This window comes from Moschus berezovskii, chromosome 17 (genome assembly GCF_049115385.1).
Source record: "Moschus berezovskii isolate FMDL1 chromosome 17, NW_MosBer_1.0, whole genome shotgun sequence".
In the NCBI taxonomy this organism is placed as follows: domain Eukaryota; kingdom Metazoa; phylum Chordata; class Mammalia; order Artiodactyla; family Moschidae; genus Moschus; species Moschus berezovskii.
Window position 1 is genome coordinate 32,465,502 of NC_142476.1, and position 18,407 is coordinate 32,483,908.

Sequence of the window (18,407 nt, forward strand, 5' to 3'; positions counted from 1 at the left end):
TGGATTTTCATGACGATTCAGTCTCTCCAACTTGTCAAGTATGTACAAAGAACATATTCTCAGTGGCAACGCTTTAGGCTTCCAAACACAAGCTGACCTCATACCCATAATTACATGTGGAGCTTTGATAGACTGAATTCCGATGAGGGCGCGCGCACACACATACACAGAAAGAAAAAATCAAGAAAAACAAAAGACAGCTGTATGAGGATTCACATCGCTGAGTCATGACTCATTTTCTTGACTTACTGTTTACTAGGAAACAACAGGACACAAGCAGTTATCCTCTCTCTCTGTACTACAGCATTACATATTTTAGAAAGTTTATGCAACTAAGTTTGTGAACGTTATTTCACCACACAGCCACCGGCGTCTTCACGAAAACTGATATGCAGGGACTGAAAATAAGCACCGCCACAAGCAACCACTAGAGAGCATGAAAGAACAGAAAGAACACCACCAGCCTAAGTCCCTCTACAGAAGCCGCTGAAGGTCAAGACTGGAGCAGAAGGGGAGACACAACCACATGTCTACATAAAAGGATTTCCAGAGTTTTGAGTGGCTGATTGGGTTACCTTTATGAGTAAAGAATTAATTTGATAATTCAGTGTTTCACACATCCAGCCTCAAGCTTCTGCCCCTTGGACTGTCCTTCATCTTTACTTTTGTTAGTAGAGATTTCACTCTTACAACTTTAATGAGGATACAGAACCCAGAATTATACCCCAAAAGTAGAAAGAAATTGCAGTGGGGAAGAAGTATTAACAAATCCTCTAAATGAGACAAAAGTTTTGATCGACTATAGCCAAACTTTTATCAGAAAAATGTCATGGCTATATTACAGAGCTCTTTACCTTCTTTGCAAATTTAATATATAAACGATATGGATATATATTTCATGAAAAAATTTTAGAAAAACTAGTATCAAGGAAAAAAATCATGAGCAGTGAAAATGGGCTTGCCTTCAAAAAAAAAAAACAACAATGGTCAAAAGAAAAATTGTTTCACATACGTAAGAGAATTTCTTTCCTCATGCCATTCATTTCATCCTACCCACTCCCTTCCCATTTACAATGTGCCTTTAGTCATAAAATGGGCATCTTATTAGCACAAGTGCCTTTCAAAACATAAACCTGCATAATCTGACATTTGTATTCAGGAGAGAAAAAGGAGTCATGTGTTTCCTTCTAATATTTTTCTCTTTCCAATACACAGTAGCAAATTTTATAATTATTAGATTGGTTAATAGTTTTTTTTCAACTTAGGTCAGTAAAATACCAACAATAGATTAATGACCTGATTGTTTCTAACATGGGGAAATACACTAAGGCCAAAAGTTCGTTTCTGTCTGTCTAGCTATCCATCCATCCATCCACTCATCTATCATTTATACACATAACATAATATACACGCATGTATCATGGCAGTCCTTTCACATACTCCAGCAGGATAAAAGATGAGAGAAAACTCTAAGCCCTGTGTAATACAACGTGAACACTGTTAAGTTGGACAGAGCATTATGTCCTCATTCTCACAGCCATCAGTCCTCTTATAAACAGTGTGTTTTAATAATGGATTCGGCAGTGAGACAAATAGTCTCTTGTTTCCTACTGGGTGGAGAATGTCACTTTGTAATTTGATTTCCGATAGCCAAGAGCAGTAATGAAACTGTTCCTTACAACTTACTGCTCATCACTCACAGACTTGTAAATCACAACCCCATTTACACAGACTTAGTCAAAAACTGGAATAGCAGGTCAAGCTTTAACACAAAAACACTACATCCCTTCACTGTGCTTGGAGCCAAATCAAGCTAACTTGTTCCCAGGGATTGTAAAGAGCCATGACAGATCCTTTTGACAGTGGCTATCTTTACTATTTAGCTCACGAGAATAGCGTGGTCTCTCTCAACTCCACAATGGCCTCCAGAAAAATGGAAAGGGCAGCAACCTTTTCAGAGACGAAATGAAAATGTATGAAGACAGATGCTCACTGTCTGTTGTGACTCTCAAGATCCTCCACTTAAGTTACCCTCAAGCACATAATTCATGAGGTGAAGTAACAGAGGACCCTTACAAATGGAGAGAAACTGAGCTGGGTCTTGGATAAGGAAGCGATTGGTTCAAACAGTTAGACAATTTTAAAATGTTATCTTACCTTAAAAAAATATAAACATAGAGAAGGCACTGAATATGGGATAATACTACCCCAAAAAAGTTTTACTAACTTCAATTATACAGAAAATGACTAAGTCCCAAAGTCTTTAAGAGATTAAAATCAACTTGAATTTTAATTTTGTATATAGGCATTTAGAATATGCTGCTGCTGCTGCTGCTAAGTCACTTCAGTCGTGTTCGACTCTGTGTGACCCCATAGACGGAAGCCCACCAGGCTCCCCCTTCCCTGGGATTCTCCAGGCAAGAACACTGGAGTGGGTTGCTATTTCCTTCTCCATTAGAATATGCTACAGCTATGCAATTGTTTATATAAAAAAAACATACAAACTTCAGTCATTTTCCTTAACTGAAAGCTGCTTTTTATTTTGATAAATACCAATACTTTGCTATATATTTTTGGTTTTGAATGAGTATGATATCAATATTGATGACATCCATCTGCCAACATCTCCTCCCCATAATATTTCAATCTAGATTTATGATGTATTTGGTCTTTAGGCAATAACTCATGGTACCTGAGCCAGCAGACACAGTATGGACAAAGTATAAAGCCTAAATGTAGCTGGAACCATGAAAAAAACCAGTAAACCGCAAATCAGGAGATCTGTATTTTCATTTCAATTCTGTTCTAAAGCTGTGATCTTGAGCAAGCACCAAATCCCTTACACCTCTCATTGAAAAGGAAGAGTGTGGACTGCAGTAGATGATTTCTCAAGTCTCTTTCAGATTTAACTTTCAATGAGCTAATTAGTTAAAGTTTCTGACGTCATCTATTGGCAAAGGATATTAAAAGTCTACCTTGGGCAAAAAAAAAAAAAAACCAAGCCAAGTTCTCATTTGAACTCTTACTGCTGTCTATGGATCCAACCTGTTGAAACAGATTTACTGCATGCTACTGAGATTCAGGCAAGGCTGTTACCTTATTATTAATGGTTGATATATTTTGTCTCTGAAAGAAACGGGCTATATCCATTCCTAGGTATTTTCTTAGTATTCCATAAAGGATCTAGGGAAAAACTAGAATAAACATCCACTTCAAATGATTAAAAGAACAAGTAAATGTTGTGGTGTTAGTACTTTGCTATGATCATCACATCTTTAATTTATCTGAGTTTCTCAGAAGGCTATTTTTGATCTGGATTTTGTACTGGATGCTGACAGTCTCCACACAGTACTCCTGTGAACTGACAGTTAATGAAAACCAACCCATTTTTGTTTCAAGCCGATAAGTACAAAAGTAAACAGTCATTTCATTTGTGAATTTTGAAAAAGCACAGATACCCTTTAAGTATATACAAACTTTTAACTTCTGTCTCAGATGGATTCTAGGAACTCTTACCTGGGGTCTGCATTCCGTGAAGTTTCTGGGTGTTGCTAACATGATCTCTCCGGCATGCCAGTCAGAAACTCAAAACACTTTCTGTACCGCACTAGCTGTGCTTGTTCACGCTCCTGCTCTCTGTTTTTTTGCTCCCGCTCAATGGCTCAGACAGATTGGAATGCAGAAAAGCCAGAGCCAACGCCAGTCAAACTCACCCCCCAACCCCCCCTCCCCCCAGTTCTTTTGCTAGAGAGCACTGAACAATAGCTATCCTTCCTGCTCACAGCGTGTCTCTCTCACAGCACTGGGTGCAGGCAATCTAGTCCAGGAGAAGCAATGTGATTTACCAAGCGAGGTATTTAATTCACTTTTTCTGTCCCATGGGTGGATGTGTACATCTGTGAGTTTTAAAAAGCGATTCATTTTTTTTTAAAGCAATCTATTTAAAAATCTGTCCTGTTTTAGGAATAGAAATATAAAACAAATTTCAGAGATTCTTATTTTGAATGTTATTGCTGAATTAAAATATAAACTTTTCAAAGTACAAAGCCCAGGGAAATACCTTACAGCTGATGTGTATACAGAAGTCTGTTAACACATATATTGCTATCTTAAAGTCACTCGGTGCATCACTGTATCACAACAGTAATATTTTAAATTTAGAAAAAGAAAAACTTAATTTCTCTGAAACTTTTCATTCAGGTCTTAAGCTAGAACTTCATTTTAAAAATAAACTATAATTAAAAATTAATTTTATAAACAGAATGGTTCCTAACTGATTAGTCAATAACTTGTCATGAAGCTACTGACAGTATCAGTATGCTCAGTCATTATTTTGGTTTGCTTGAAAATCTGACATATTTCTAGGGTTTGTTTTTCTCTACATTCCAGAAAAAGGAGGCAGGTCAATGATGTAATCTTCACTATTGGTATGATGACCTAACACATTACGCAGCTGCTCGGTTGCTGAGGTTGGCATGTCAGGATTGATCAATTAAAAAATTCACTCTTTGAATTACTGAGCAGATTCCACCTGCTACTTCAGACAGTGGAACAGGACAGATATGAGAGGAGCACAGTTTCAATCCGTTATCTTCCATTTAACAAACAGCTGATGGAAATACATTTATTTTATCTCTATTTACGTGTTTGTATATATATGTATTAAATGTAACATATCTCTCATATACGATCAATATGTTTTCACACAGATATACTTGCATGTATGTACACATATGTGTAATAAATATGAATGTATGTATCTTTGGCACCCTATTTCCTCTCCCCTTTTTTTCTCTCCAAGTTTCAATGATGCATAAAGTCTCCTTTAATTCCATCATAATTTGATTTTGGTTATCGGGTTTCATTTTACTTCAAGGATCATAATACTCTAACACTGCATTTTCCTCTTTTACTTTGGGTTTCGTATGTCTACTTCAGAAGGACTATTCCTATAGACCCTATGGCTACTCAAATAAGAATTATAGAGGGAGAAAAGACATAAACAAAACGTTATACAGAAAGAACAAACTGAGAGTCTGATTATGAAGACTTAAGAGAGCACAAACTCCCACCTTGCCCTCTATAAAACAAAACACCAACGCCGCCTACCCTCTTCATACCCAGGTGAGCTTTAACCTTTATCATTATTAGTCTCATATGTTTTGTTATTGTTTTAGTTGCTAAGTCATGTTCGACTCTTTTGCAGTCCCATAGACTGTAGCCTTCATGGCTCCTCTGTTCATGGGATTCTCCCAGGCAAGAATACTGGAATGGGTTGCAATTTCCTTTTCCAGGGGATCTTTCTGATCCAGGGATCAAACCCATGTCTCCTGCATTGACAGGCAGATTCTTTACCACTGAGCCACCAGGGATGCCCAGTCTCATTTATAATCAACCTTAAAACAGTGCAAAGTATACTGGGATTATTTTTACTTATTATTCCTCAGAATATTTCTAAAAAATAGGTCAGGACTTCCGTCATTATCTCTAAGAGTTAGAGTCTAAACGGTGAGACTCAATTATCAGAGAGAGAGATTTCAGCTCAATTAAAGGAAGTCAGAGCCACTGCAAGGGACTTTCCGAAGGGGCTGCCTGCTACAAGAGACAGTGATTCCTTAACGCTTCCCACACAGGTTGGCAGCTCATCTGATGAATAACTGTAGCACAGCAGTTCTCAAACTATGCTACTTAACAACACTCAGGTTCTGATGATAAAAAAGAACAGTGGGTTTATCTGAGGGTCCAGTGATTAAGAATCTGGCTGCCAGTGCAGGGGACGCGGGTTTGATCCCTGTTTGGGGAAGATTCCATGTGCTGTAAGGCAACTGGGACCACATACCCAACGACTGAGCCTGCACTGTGCAACAAGAGAAGTCAGTGCAATGGGAGGCCTACGGACTTACAGCCCCCTTGTGGCAGCTAGAGAGAGCCTGAGTACAGCAAAAATGACCCAGTGCAGTGAAAACTAAATTAATTAATTAAAAAAAATTTAAAAGTCATTAGTCTGATTAAAAAAAAAAGAATAGCAATCTTTCCTGAAATAACAGAGAAAGTTCACATATTTGATTCTCTCAAAAATGAGTTTATTCTTCTTGAACGTATTTTAAAATGTTAGAATCTATTACTCTTAATTAACCTTAAAGATGCCTGGAACAGTTCCAAATTCAGATCAATAATGACATTTTCAGATATTTGAAGGTGAATTAGAACAATAATTTATTGAGTTCTGCAAAGAGCACTTTTCCTACTACCTGGAGTTCTAATATTTGAGTAAATCTGAGAAGTACTCTCAAGGAAACAATTTTTTGCATGTTCAAATATGATGTTATTTCAACACTCTTCAAAGGATGTTATATACCATATTTTATTACTCCTATACTACATCTTTTTTACAAATATGCATTCCTATTTGTAATCTGTTTTATGTCTTCCAGCCTTACCGTTTGTTGCTGCTTCTCTATCTAGAAGTTTCTTCCTTGCCTGGTCTGCCTGTCATATTCTTATCTACTCTTCCGAACCCAGATTTAAAATTATATTCTTAGGGTGGTTTACCTCATTTCCTATGCAGAGATGATTACATTCTCCTTTGTACTTTTTTACTCTCTACTAGTTTCCTTTTCTTTACAGCTTTCATCATTATCTAACATTATACTAGTACTGATGTTTAATGTCTCTTGATGAAAGTGAAAGAGGACAGTGAAAAAGTTGGCTTAAAGCTCAACATTCAGAAAACTAAGATCATGGCATCTGGTCCCATCACTTCATGGGAAATAGATGGGGAAACAGTGGAAACAGTGGCTGACTTTATTTTGGGGGCTCCAAAATCACTGCAGATGGTGATTGCAGTCATGAAATTAAAAGACGCAGGACTTCCCTGGTGGCTCAGACGGTAAAGCATCTGCCTACAATGCGGGAGACCCGGGTTCATTCCCTGGATCAGGAAGATCCCCTAGAGAAGGAAATGGCAACCCACTCCAGTACTCTTGCCTGGAGAATCCCATGGATGGAGGAGCCTGGTGGGCTACAGTCCATGGGGTCTCAAAGAGCCGGACACGACTGAGCGACTTCACTTTCACTTTACTCCTTGGAAGTAAAGTTATGACCAACCTAGACAGCATATTAAAAAGCAGAGACATTACTTTGACAACAAAGTTCCACCTAGTCAAGGCTATGGTTTTTCCAGTGGTCATGTATGGATGTGAGATTTGGACCATAAAGAGGGCTGAGCACCGAAGAACTGATGCTTTTGAACTGTGGTGTTGAAGAAGACTCTTGAGAGTCCCCTGGACTAAAAGGAGATCCAACCAGTCCATCCTAAAGGAGATCAGTCCTGGGTGTTCATTGGTAGGACTGATGTTGAAGCTGAAACTCCAATACTTTGGCCACCTGATGTGAAGAGCTGACTCATTGGAAAAGACCCTGACGCTGGGAAAGATTGAGGGCAGGAGGAGAAGGGGACAACAGAGGATGAGATGGTTGGATGGCATCACCAACTCAATGGACATGGGTTTGGGTGGACTCTGGGAGTTGGTGAGGGACAGAGAGGCCTGGTGAGCTGTGGTTCATGGGGTCGCAAAGAGTTGGACACAACTGAGCGACTGAACTGAACTGAACTCACCATCAGAATATGAGGTAGATGAAGAAGCGGCTTGTTCTTGTTTTTAGCTTATCACTAGAGCCTAACACAATGTCTGGCTTCATAGATACATAATAAGTGATGCTTGGATGAATGGATGAATGAAAGAATATATTTCATTTACCAAACCTTTTTAAAGTACTTAGACTGAGGTGTGCTTAGAGTAACTTGAGGTCACACACCATAGCATATCCATTTTTCTGATGCCAGAGGCTAGCATTTGTATGCAAATGAAACAGGAATGTGTCAGTTCAAGTAACTAATTGAAGCCAATCGTAAGGGAAAATAGTCATTTCATCATTTACCCAATTAGGTCTTACTTACACTAGGTGAAATCCTGATCCTTAGATGTTGATTTTCAAAGTAACTGTAAATGTCTATGAACCCACAGCCATGTGTTGTGCTGCCAAAGCCAGGGAAACACAACTACTAAGGTAGGGACCGGAGCGACCAAGAACATCTTCAACTACAACACTAGGAAGGTGTTCTCTAAGAAGCTGGGGACATCCTCTAGCCACAAACTCAAGTTACAAAGTAACTGAAATCCATGTCCATGCAGAATATCCCTCACGGGTTTTAAGAGCCTTGTAGAGTGTGAAGAGGTGGCAGGAATACACAGAAGAACTGTACAAAAAAGATCTTCACGACCAAGATAGTCACGATAACGTGATCACTGACCTAGAGCCAGACATCTTGGAATGTGAAGTCAAGTGGGCCTTAGAAAGCATCACTACAAACAAAGCTAGTGGAGGTGATGGAATTCCAGTTGAGCTATTTCAAGTCTTGAAAGATGATGCTGTGAAAGTGCTGCATTCAATATGCCAGCAGATTTGGAAAACTCAGCAGTGGCCACAGGACTGGAAGAGGTCAGTCTTCATTCCAATCCCAAAGAAAGGCAATGCCAAAGAATGCTCAAACTACCACACAATTGCACTCATCTCAAACGCTAGTAAAGTCATGCTCAAAATTCTCCAAGCCAGGCTTCAGCAGTATGTAAACCGTGAACTCCAGATGTTCAAGCAGGTTTTAGAAAAGGCAGAGGCACCAGAGATCAAATTGCCCACATCCGCTGGATCATGGAGAAAGCAAGAGAGTTCCAGAAAAAGATCTATTTCTGCTTCATTGACTATGCCAAAGCCTTTGATTGTGTCGATCACAATAAACTGTGGAACATTCTGAAAGAGATGGGAATCCCAGACCACCTGACCTGCCTCTTGAGAAACCTGTATGCAGGTCAGGAAGCAACAGTTAGAACTGGACATGGAACAACAGACTGGTTCCAAATAGGAAAAGGTGTACGTCAAGGTTGTATATTGTCACCCTGCTTATTTAACTTATATGCAGAGTACATCATGAGGAACGCTGGGCTGGAAGAAGCACAAGCTGGAATCAAGATTGCTGGGAGAAATATCAATAACCTCAGATATGCAGATGACACCACCCTTATGGTAGAAAGTGAAGAGGAACTCAAAAGCCTCTTGATGAAAGTGAAAGAGGAGAGTGAAAAAGTTGGCTTGAAGCTCAACATTCAGAAAACAAAGATCATGGCATCCAGTCCCATCACTTCATGGGAAATAGATGGAAAAACAGTGGAAACAGTGTCAGACTTTATTTTTTTGGGCTCCAGAATCACTGCAGATGCTGATTGCAGCCATGAAATTAAAAGACGCTTGCTCCTTGGAAGGAAAGTTATGACCAACCTTGATAGTATATTAAAAAGCAGAGACGTTACTTTGCCAACCAAGGTCCGTCTAGTCAAGGCAATGGTTTTTTCCGTGGTCATGTATGGATGTGAGAGTTGGACTGTGAAGAAAGCTGAATGCCGAAGAATCGATGCTTTTGAACTGTGGTGTTGGAGAAGACTCTTGAGAGTCCCTTATACTGCAAGGAGATCCAACCAGTCCATTCTAAAGGAGATCAATCCTGGATGTTCATTGGAGGGACTGATGCTAAAGCTGAAACTGCAATACTTTGGCCATCTCATGCGACGAGTTGACTCACTGGAAAAGACTCTGATGCTGGGAAAGGTTGGGGGTGGGAGGAGAAGGGGACGACGGAGAATGAGATGGCTGGATGGCATCACCGACTCTGTGGACATGAGTTTGAGTGTACTCCGGGAGTTGGTGATGGACAGGGAGGCCTGGCGTGCTGTGATTCATGGGGTCGTGGAGAGTCGGACACGACTGAGCGACTGAACTGAACTGAGAGTGTGAAGAAGGAAGGCAATGGCAAGCCACTCCAGTACTCTTGCCTGGAAAATCCCATGGATGGAGGAGCCTGGTGGGCTGCAGTCCATGGGGTCGCTAGGGGTCGGACACGACTGAGCGACTTCACTTCTACTTTTCACTTTCACACATTGGAGAAGGAAATGGCAACCCACTCCAGTGTTCTTGCCTGGAGAATCCCAGGGACAGGGGAGCCTGGTGGACTTCCATCTATGGGGTCACACAGAGTCGGACACGACTGAAGTGACTTAGCAGCAGCAGCAGAATGTGAAGAAGGTTTGTAATGATATAATGGATCACACAAGATGAACCCTTAATTCAGCGCCCAGAATCTTCATTCTGGTTAGATGAAGGCACTTGAGCCATTTTATTTCTGCAAATAGCCACTATTCTGTCAGTATCTGTTTTTACATTTCTCCGCCATACAGACAGTTTGATAGGGTTGTCTTCACTATCTTACTCTGTCATGAGCAAACTCTGTACATAATAATAGTTCCATTAGGTTGAACTACATGAAAATGCCATTATTTTTAAAGTCAAAAACAGTCAAATATCAGCAATGATCAAATGAATAATACGAAAGATTCAAACACTGGATGAAGGGTTGGAGTAGATAATTTTAAATGTCTTTTCTGATTCTGAAAATCTGTATTTTAATTCAAATAGAAATAAGAGCTGAATCAAATTTAAAATCAAAATTTGGTCATCATCCTGTCAAACTATAGTTCTATTTTACTTAACATAGCACTTTCTTCTTGTCCTTCTTGGAACTAACATAGCGTCTGCCCGCAATAAATGTTTAGTAAGTATTTGCTAAATAAACAAATGGCTTGAAAACAGGTATAAGTAGACTACTGAAGGCTGTATCTATGTCACTTTCCAAGCTCAGAATCAACAAATATTTGTTTTGTTTTCAGAAGGCTAGGATATTTTTTTCCTAGTAGTGAATCAATCAAATAGTATGTTTTATGAACTTTGAAGAATATGGATAGTGTATTTTTCCCCTACCCTTTACAAAAATAATTAGGGAATTCTGACTTTGGTACAGGTACAGATGTCAATGTGACAGCCATTTGTTGTTGCTGTTTAGTTGCTAAGTTGTGTCTGACTCTTTGCAACCCCATGGACTGTAGCCCACCAGGCTCCTCTGTCAATGGGACTTTCCAGGCAGGAATACTGGCGTGGGTTGCCATTTCCTTCTCCAGGGGAATCTTCCTGACTCAGGGATCAAACCCACTGAACCACCTGGGAACCCCATGACAGCCATTAAGAAACTCTAAAACCATAGGTGCATGATTTTCTGAAAATTAAATGGCACAAAAATTAAGCTTGTTGAATATAATGAAGTTACTTGTGCATCCATTTTCTTATTAACAAATTTAAAAATGAGCAAAGAAAAAATCCTGTCAATATATGTTGTCTCCTCTTCCAAGCAGATACACACACCAACAGCAGTCAAACTGAGGTGTACATCACTCTACATGCATGCTAAGGTATACATCACTCCATATGCACACTCCCTTTTCTGACAGACAGATGATCAGAAACACAACTTCCTCTAACCACAAACGCAGTTTCTTTCAAGGTCTCCTCAAAAACCAGACTAACATTCTGATGCTGTGGCCTTCCCACTGCATTCTTTTCGGAGTTCATATTAGAAAAGGAAATCATTGTTTAACTGGAATGACAAATACTGCAGTCACCCACTTATTCAAAAATACCACTGAAATTCTAATTTTTATTTCATTTTATTTGTATATGATGGGACCACAAGGCAAACTTCATTTTTGATTTAAAAAAAAAGGCATTATAGGGACCAAGGACCTGTTAGTCGGATTGTTAGCAAACATTCACAAGTGTTTACAGAAGGCACATCCCAAACAAGTGACCATTCTGATGGCTGCACAATGTTTCTACAACTCCTAGCTAGGCATTAGAGCATTACCTTGCTTTTCCAGCAAAGATGATTTAGTAGACTGCATTTGCTTACCTGAAATGGCCACTGGCCAGCAGAAAGCATTACAAAGAGCAGGCAAAACTCACACATCAGTCACCCTTCTCAACAGTCAGGCTCTTATAGGAATAGTACCGTATTTCAAAGGAAAACAAAAAACAAAACAAAACACCCATGTGGAAAAATCCAAGCAAATCTTTTTCTACTTTCAGTGTATGAGTAAACAATATACTATGGAAACAAAAGCAACACTTCTATTTCTACGAAAAAATTCATTAATAAACATCAAAAAGCAACTAAAAGCATTCTGGGGGAGGGCTGGATATTAATGGAGATTCAATGTGGGAGCCAAGGACATGCCTCTGACATTGGCTCCCCTCATTTAAGAGCTTAAACTGAACTTTAATAAAGCCATCAAAAACTCATTTTCTTCAGTGCCTTTGAAAATATAACTATCTGCTCAGCTTGCTGATTTTCTGTTAAGCTCATCTACTGTCACAACTGAAGAATTTAGTCTGCTTTCCCCATATAATGCAGATAACATTTGGTTTCAGTAAAAGTATGTCATTAGGCATTTGCTTTTGCCTTAACTTTAAAGAATATTTGCAAGTATGGGCTACTGTTTTGATAAACCTATTTATGAAAAGCAAAAAATATTAAGGTACAGTCATCTTTTGCATATCACTGACACAATAACGTATACATGTACTATAAAATCCAAATACTACTGCATCATGCAGGTTAAGTGGACTTTATTACTTCCATTATTCTCTTACAACTATCTGAAGTAAGCTAAAGTCTAGTAGAACTGCAAGAGATAAATTGTGAAGCAAAGAGGACATCAAAATGGACAACGGACACATGAAAAGATGCCCAATATCACATCAGCAGGGAAATGCAGATCAAAACTACAATGATATATTACCACCTCACACCTGTCAAAATGATCATGATCTAAAAGACAAGGGACAACAAGTTCTGGTAAGGATGCCATAAAAAAAAAGGAATCCTCATACACTATTTATGGGAATATAAATTGGTTCAATAGTATGGAAAACAATATGGAGGTTCCTCAAAAAGTTAAAAGCAGGTCTACCATACTGTCTAGTAACTCCACTACTGAATACATACCCAAAGGAAATGAAAGCAGCCTTTTTAAGAGATATATACACTCCCACACTTATTGCAGCTTTATTCACAATATTCAAGATATAGAAACAACCTAAATGCCCATCAACAGATGAATGGATAAATACGATACGGTTTATATACCAATGAAATATTATTCAGCAGTAAGAAAGAAGGATAGTCTGACATTTCTGACAATATGCAAGGATCCTGAACACAGTTTGATAAGTGAGGTAAGTTAGACAGAGAGAGACCAATACTGTATGACATAAACTTATATGTGAAATCTAAAATGTCACACTCAAACAATCAGATAATAATGGTGGTTACCAGGGGATGGGTTTGAGGGGATAAAACTGATGTTTAAGGGTACAAACTTGCAAAGGATAGTGTTTAAACAGGCCACAGTGATCTAATGCACATATAATAAATACAGGCAACAAAACTGTATCACAATTACATAACGTGATAAACAGTGCTACAATGGCTATCATGTTACAATATATATATCAAAGTAACATGCTGTACACCTTAAATTTATACAATATATATGTCAAATAGATTTATTAAAAGTTGGTTCAGATTATATTTTAATAGAAAATTCATTCCCCAAAGAAAACTTAAATCCTTAAGCAAGGGGAAAATTAATCAGTGGTACTTCTATTCAGTACTTCTGAACAATTAGGATGGCGACAGTAATAAAAATTAGACCCTTTTATTCAATTTTATTCTAGGCTCCAAGAGGGCAACTCTATCCCATTTTATATTAGTCTTTTTACATTTTCATTTCAAATATTACATTTTGAAATACATATATGTTCCCCCTATTTTTTGAGAAGGGTTATATTTGAAAGTTCCTAAGTAATAACATGAGATTTTTATCTTATTTTAAAAGCTGAGATGAATGATCTGCCAAAATGTAAAACACTGTGGACAGGAAAATAACTCCATAAATAACCATTTTTTGGTTTAGAAACTATCAGTAAATATAAAAAATAACTTCAAAAGTTAAAACTTTCTTCTAAACATCTGTACATACAGTTTAAAAAAATTTATAATTATCAAATAAAGTTCTACATAATAAGAAATAAGTTAGTGTTCCAGAAAAGGTAAACACCATGATAGAAAAGGCACAGAATTATGAGACAAAGCACACAGTCAATTTTAAACCAGCAATCCTACCAAAAGCCAATAAAAAGAAAAATACCATATAGTTCAGCAACAAAAACACTACATTCAAGGATTTACCATCTGCTTTAATAACAATTTTTTCTATCTGTCACAATGGATAACATATTTTCTCTTGGCAATAAGACATGGCATATAAATTTACTATTGCTGAAGCTAAAAACCATTGAAAAACTTGAAAATCATCTCTGAGAGATTTGTTTCAGTGACAGTAGCGATGTATCCCAATAAAAAATGAAAAATTTGTTTTTTTTTTTAACATATTCAAGATTACGATTATATGCTTGAACTATATTCTTTAACCTATCTTCAACAGTGGTTACTATCAGTAGATAAATCTGCCCTAGGGATGTAATAAGATCTGAGCACAGATGGCTTGGGTTTTAGAATGAATTTAAATCTAAATAACCTGTTTAACATACTGGTCTTTAAATGTCATATTGATAGAAAACAGAAATGAGTGAAAAAGAGCTATATTTCAGGGAAGTCTAATACTTAACTGATAATTTACTGGGGTTACAAATTGAGAGATAAAAGAGAGGTAATGAATTTGCTAAGGAAATAGTCATTGGTGACTAAGGACAGATTCACACTCCTATTATTAGATCTCTCAGAAGGCCATTCACAGAAGTAACAACAGGGATATCTGTGTATGAGAACTGGAAATATTCCTTTCCCCCTCATGTTAGGAAATAAATACAGTGGTTTCTATCTCACTGGCAAGAGAAAGGCCACAACACTGACTTTAATTAAGGATATACTTTTGTCCTTAGAGAAGTTCTAGGACAAAATGAGTTTGTAAAATATAATTATTATGGATCATGCTTTACCCTGTGCCATCAGCTGTCACATGATTTAAATGTTCAAAAACATATAAAACATTCAAAACTTCCTAAGACATTTATGATATATATTTTAAATTCTACACCATACCCACGCAAACGTGAAATTAAAAAGAATATGATGAACTGGAAAATGCTGTAAATATATAGTGCATCCTTGTTCACTGTTTAATTAGACTCAATATTCATTGAGTGCTATTAAGTGCCGAACATGTTCTTGGTAAAGAAGTTCTCTAAATGATGCGTGAAGTTGCATCTTTAGTAAACAGAATTTCATTCATCACAGTTATTCCCAAACTGCCAACAGCAACAAAAACCTTCATATTCTGTTTTTATATTTTTGAATAAATGACTGCACATTATTTTCCACTAAGTGACAGTAAAACAAACAACTCTGCTAAATAATTTTTATTTTTAATGGTATAAGGAAATAACCATTGACGGCATCATAGGACCCAGGAGTAGAGAACTCTTCCACTTTTGTTCATCTAAGGCAAGCAGCAGAAACAGCATAGAGGTTCATAGGACTAACTCCAGGGCCAGATTACTAGGTTCAAATACCAGCAGTGCCATTCACTACTTAAAGAAGTCCTGGAAAAGCACCACCTTGGTTTCATTAAATATTCAAAAAGCAAACAAACAAGGATAATAATAGTACCTAGCTAATACAGTTTAGTAAGTAAATATTTATTTGCCAAGTGCTTAGAATAATCCCTGGCACAAACTACTATGTAAGAGTTTGTTAAAATAAAAATAGTATTTTGCGTGTTTGGGTGGGGAGGCTGTAAAGGGCAGGGAAAGGGGGGCTGTGTGAGAACAATTAATATCGTTCATCCCTGATTTGACATGGCATCTTTCCTGCAAAAAGCTCTGTGATAAATATCTGTATGGATTTCCTCATTTACCAGCTATCATTTACAAGCTATCATTGCCGTAGACTGTCTAAATTGTTTTCTTTTCCTTCCATTTATGCTTTCCCTCCGTTTTTACGCTTAATTCTTTTATCAGAGTACACTTTTAATGTGTTTATAACATGATCTAGCCCCCTGCAACTGCCATCATGTGATAAAATCTGTGAAAGGAAAGGAAAGTGAAGTCACTCAGTCGTATCCGACTCTTTGTGACCCCACGGATTGTAGCCTACCATACCCTCCATACTTCTCCCTGGAGAATCCCAGGGACGGGGGAGCCTGGTGGGCTTCCGTCTATGGGGTCTCACAGAGTCGGACATGACTGAAGTGACTTAACAGTAGCAGCATACTCCTCCATACATGGGATTTTCCAGGCAAGAGTACTGGAGTGGGTAGACATTTCCTTCTCCAGGGGATCTTCCTGACCCAGGGATCGAACCTGGGTCTCCTGCATTGCAGGCAGATGCTCTACCCTCTAAGCCACCAGGGAAGCCCGATAAAGTCTGTAACTTTATCAAAAGAATATTACTCTTACCAAGAATATCTGAAATAAGACACTATAGACCCTATACTGTAATTGCAGGTGCTTTGATATGAAAATGCTGACATTATAAATTACCCAAGGAGAGGTACAAATGAAATGCTCTGTGAAATAACTTCTCACTAGGTATGTAGGACAGTAGCTTGAAGAATCTTGGGCATATATTTCAAGTAGCAATAGTAAAACAAAATAACACATCTCTCTATGTTCCTCATATTACAGGCCAGTATTAGCTCAATCTTCTGGACTTACCCAATGAAATAATTTTAAGAGAAGACTGTGCAGGGCTTACTAGTCACCTGATCATAGCGCTGTAATAAAGTGGAACTGAAACTAGTTGTGCTGGGTCTTTGTTGCTGTGCATGGGCTTTCTCTAGGGGCGGGGGGCGGGGGGGGGCTACTCCCGAGTCGTGGTGCACTGGCTTCTCTTGTTGCAGAGCATGGCTCTAGGCACGCGGACTTCAGTGTTGAGGTACACAGGGCTTAAGTGATCTGTGGCATGTGAAATCTTCCCCGACCAGGGATTGAACCCATGTCCTCCACATTGGCAGGTGGATTCCCATCCGTGCCTTCACTTTAGCAGCCAACAAAATTCATGTTTTTCCTGCCACAAATGACTCTGATAAGGCAATTTAGTCAACAATATCATCAACCAAAATACATTAATGTCTATTAAACACTGATCTAAATATTACTGGAGATAGATTTTTCCTATACTATTATTAGCAAGAAGTATATCCAGAGTGGTTGAAAGAAAGGGTGTTAAATTTCGTCAAATTAATTTTGGGGTGTGCACTTCATTTCTGATTACATTTTTACTATCTTCGACTTTTTTTTAATGAAAGGAGTTGCTTTCATGAAAAATCTGGAATCTAGAATGCTTCTCATGATCTATTAAACAATACATAATTTATGCTCAAGTCTGAAATTTCAGTGCCCAACTTAAAAACTAGTTGGCATTTAAACGTGTTCATATATTGACTTGTTTGGAACTTAAGATTTTTTTTTTCTCATAGAAAATATAGCAAAACTGACTGAATAAAAGAAACAAACGTTCAATGAGCACCCAGGATGTGCCAGCTTTCTGCTGGGGAACTTAATTTTAATATCCTTTTTTAATAGAACCCTACAAAGTAGTAACTATCATGCTGATTTTACACATTCAGAGAAGGTTGTTTCCTTAAATTACACATTAATTTATTAATAGATGTACATTGTGGGAAAAATAACAACTATACTTAAAATCAAATAAGCTAATAAAGAAAAAACAGCAGCCCACAAAAGGCATTCTTTCTTTTAATTTTTAGCCTTTTCTTATGGCATTTATCTCAACATTTCTAAATAAAACCTAGTGCTGTAAGAATATTATCTAGAAAAGTTGAGATTAAATTGAGAAGTGCCTAAAACCCTTCCATCCCCTTATTCCAATTTGGACTGGACACTCTCTCAGCTATCCAGCTGCCATCCCGGGACTTCTTTTCACCAATATTTTGGGGATTTCCTCTGTCTTCTTCTTGTCCTTTTCAATATTCCCCTTCTGTTACTTGACAGATCGTTCAGCTTGAAATGTAATTTCAGTTTAGAAGTCATGTTAAATTGGAACTTTAACAGCACTGCTCTGGGGTCTTAGCCTCTAACATCGCTGTCAAGAACTCGATGCCACTCTTATTCGAATGTCATATAGCATATTTTTGTTTCTGTTTTCAATTCCTGAAAACTCTTAGAAGGTCCTCCTCATCAAAGATGCTTTGAAATTTCCCGAAGATGTGCTTTGAAATAGGTGTTTATTTATTCACTATGCTGAGCATTTTGTAGACTCATTTAACGTGAAAACTCATAACCTATTTACAGTTCTGGCAATTTTTCTTTCAGATCTTGACAAAACGTCCCTTAAATAGTGCCATTTCCCCCTGGTTGTCTCATACAGAACAACAATCTTCTGCCCCCTTCCCCATTCATACCACCTCATTCTTACCCCCCCT

General features: G+C 38.0%; 1 protein-coding gene across 8 annotated transcripts in view; it reads right to left on the reverse strand.

The window, feature by feature from the left end:
* RASAL2 (RAS protein activator like 2) overlaps positions 1–18,407 on the reverse strand; it is a 414,753-nt gene that overhangs the window by 155,949 nt on the left and 240,397 nt on the right. Inside the window, exon 1 of one of the 8 annotated variants that reach the window (XM_088845307.1) lies at positions 3,517–3,671. The exons of the other annotated variants lie outside the window; for them this stretch is intronic. Within the exon in view, the coding sequence (XP_088701433.1) occupies positions 3,517–3,529 (13 nt within the window). The 5' untranslated portion in view covers positions 3,530–3,671. Of the gene's footprint in view, positions 1–3,516; positions 3,672–18,407 lie in introns of those variants that run through there. 8 annotated transcript variants of the gene reach the window in all.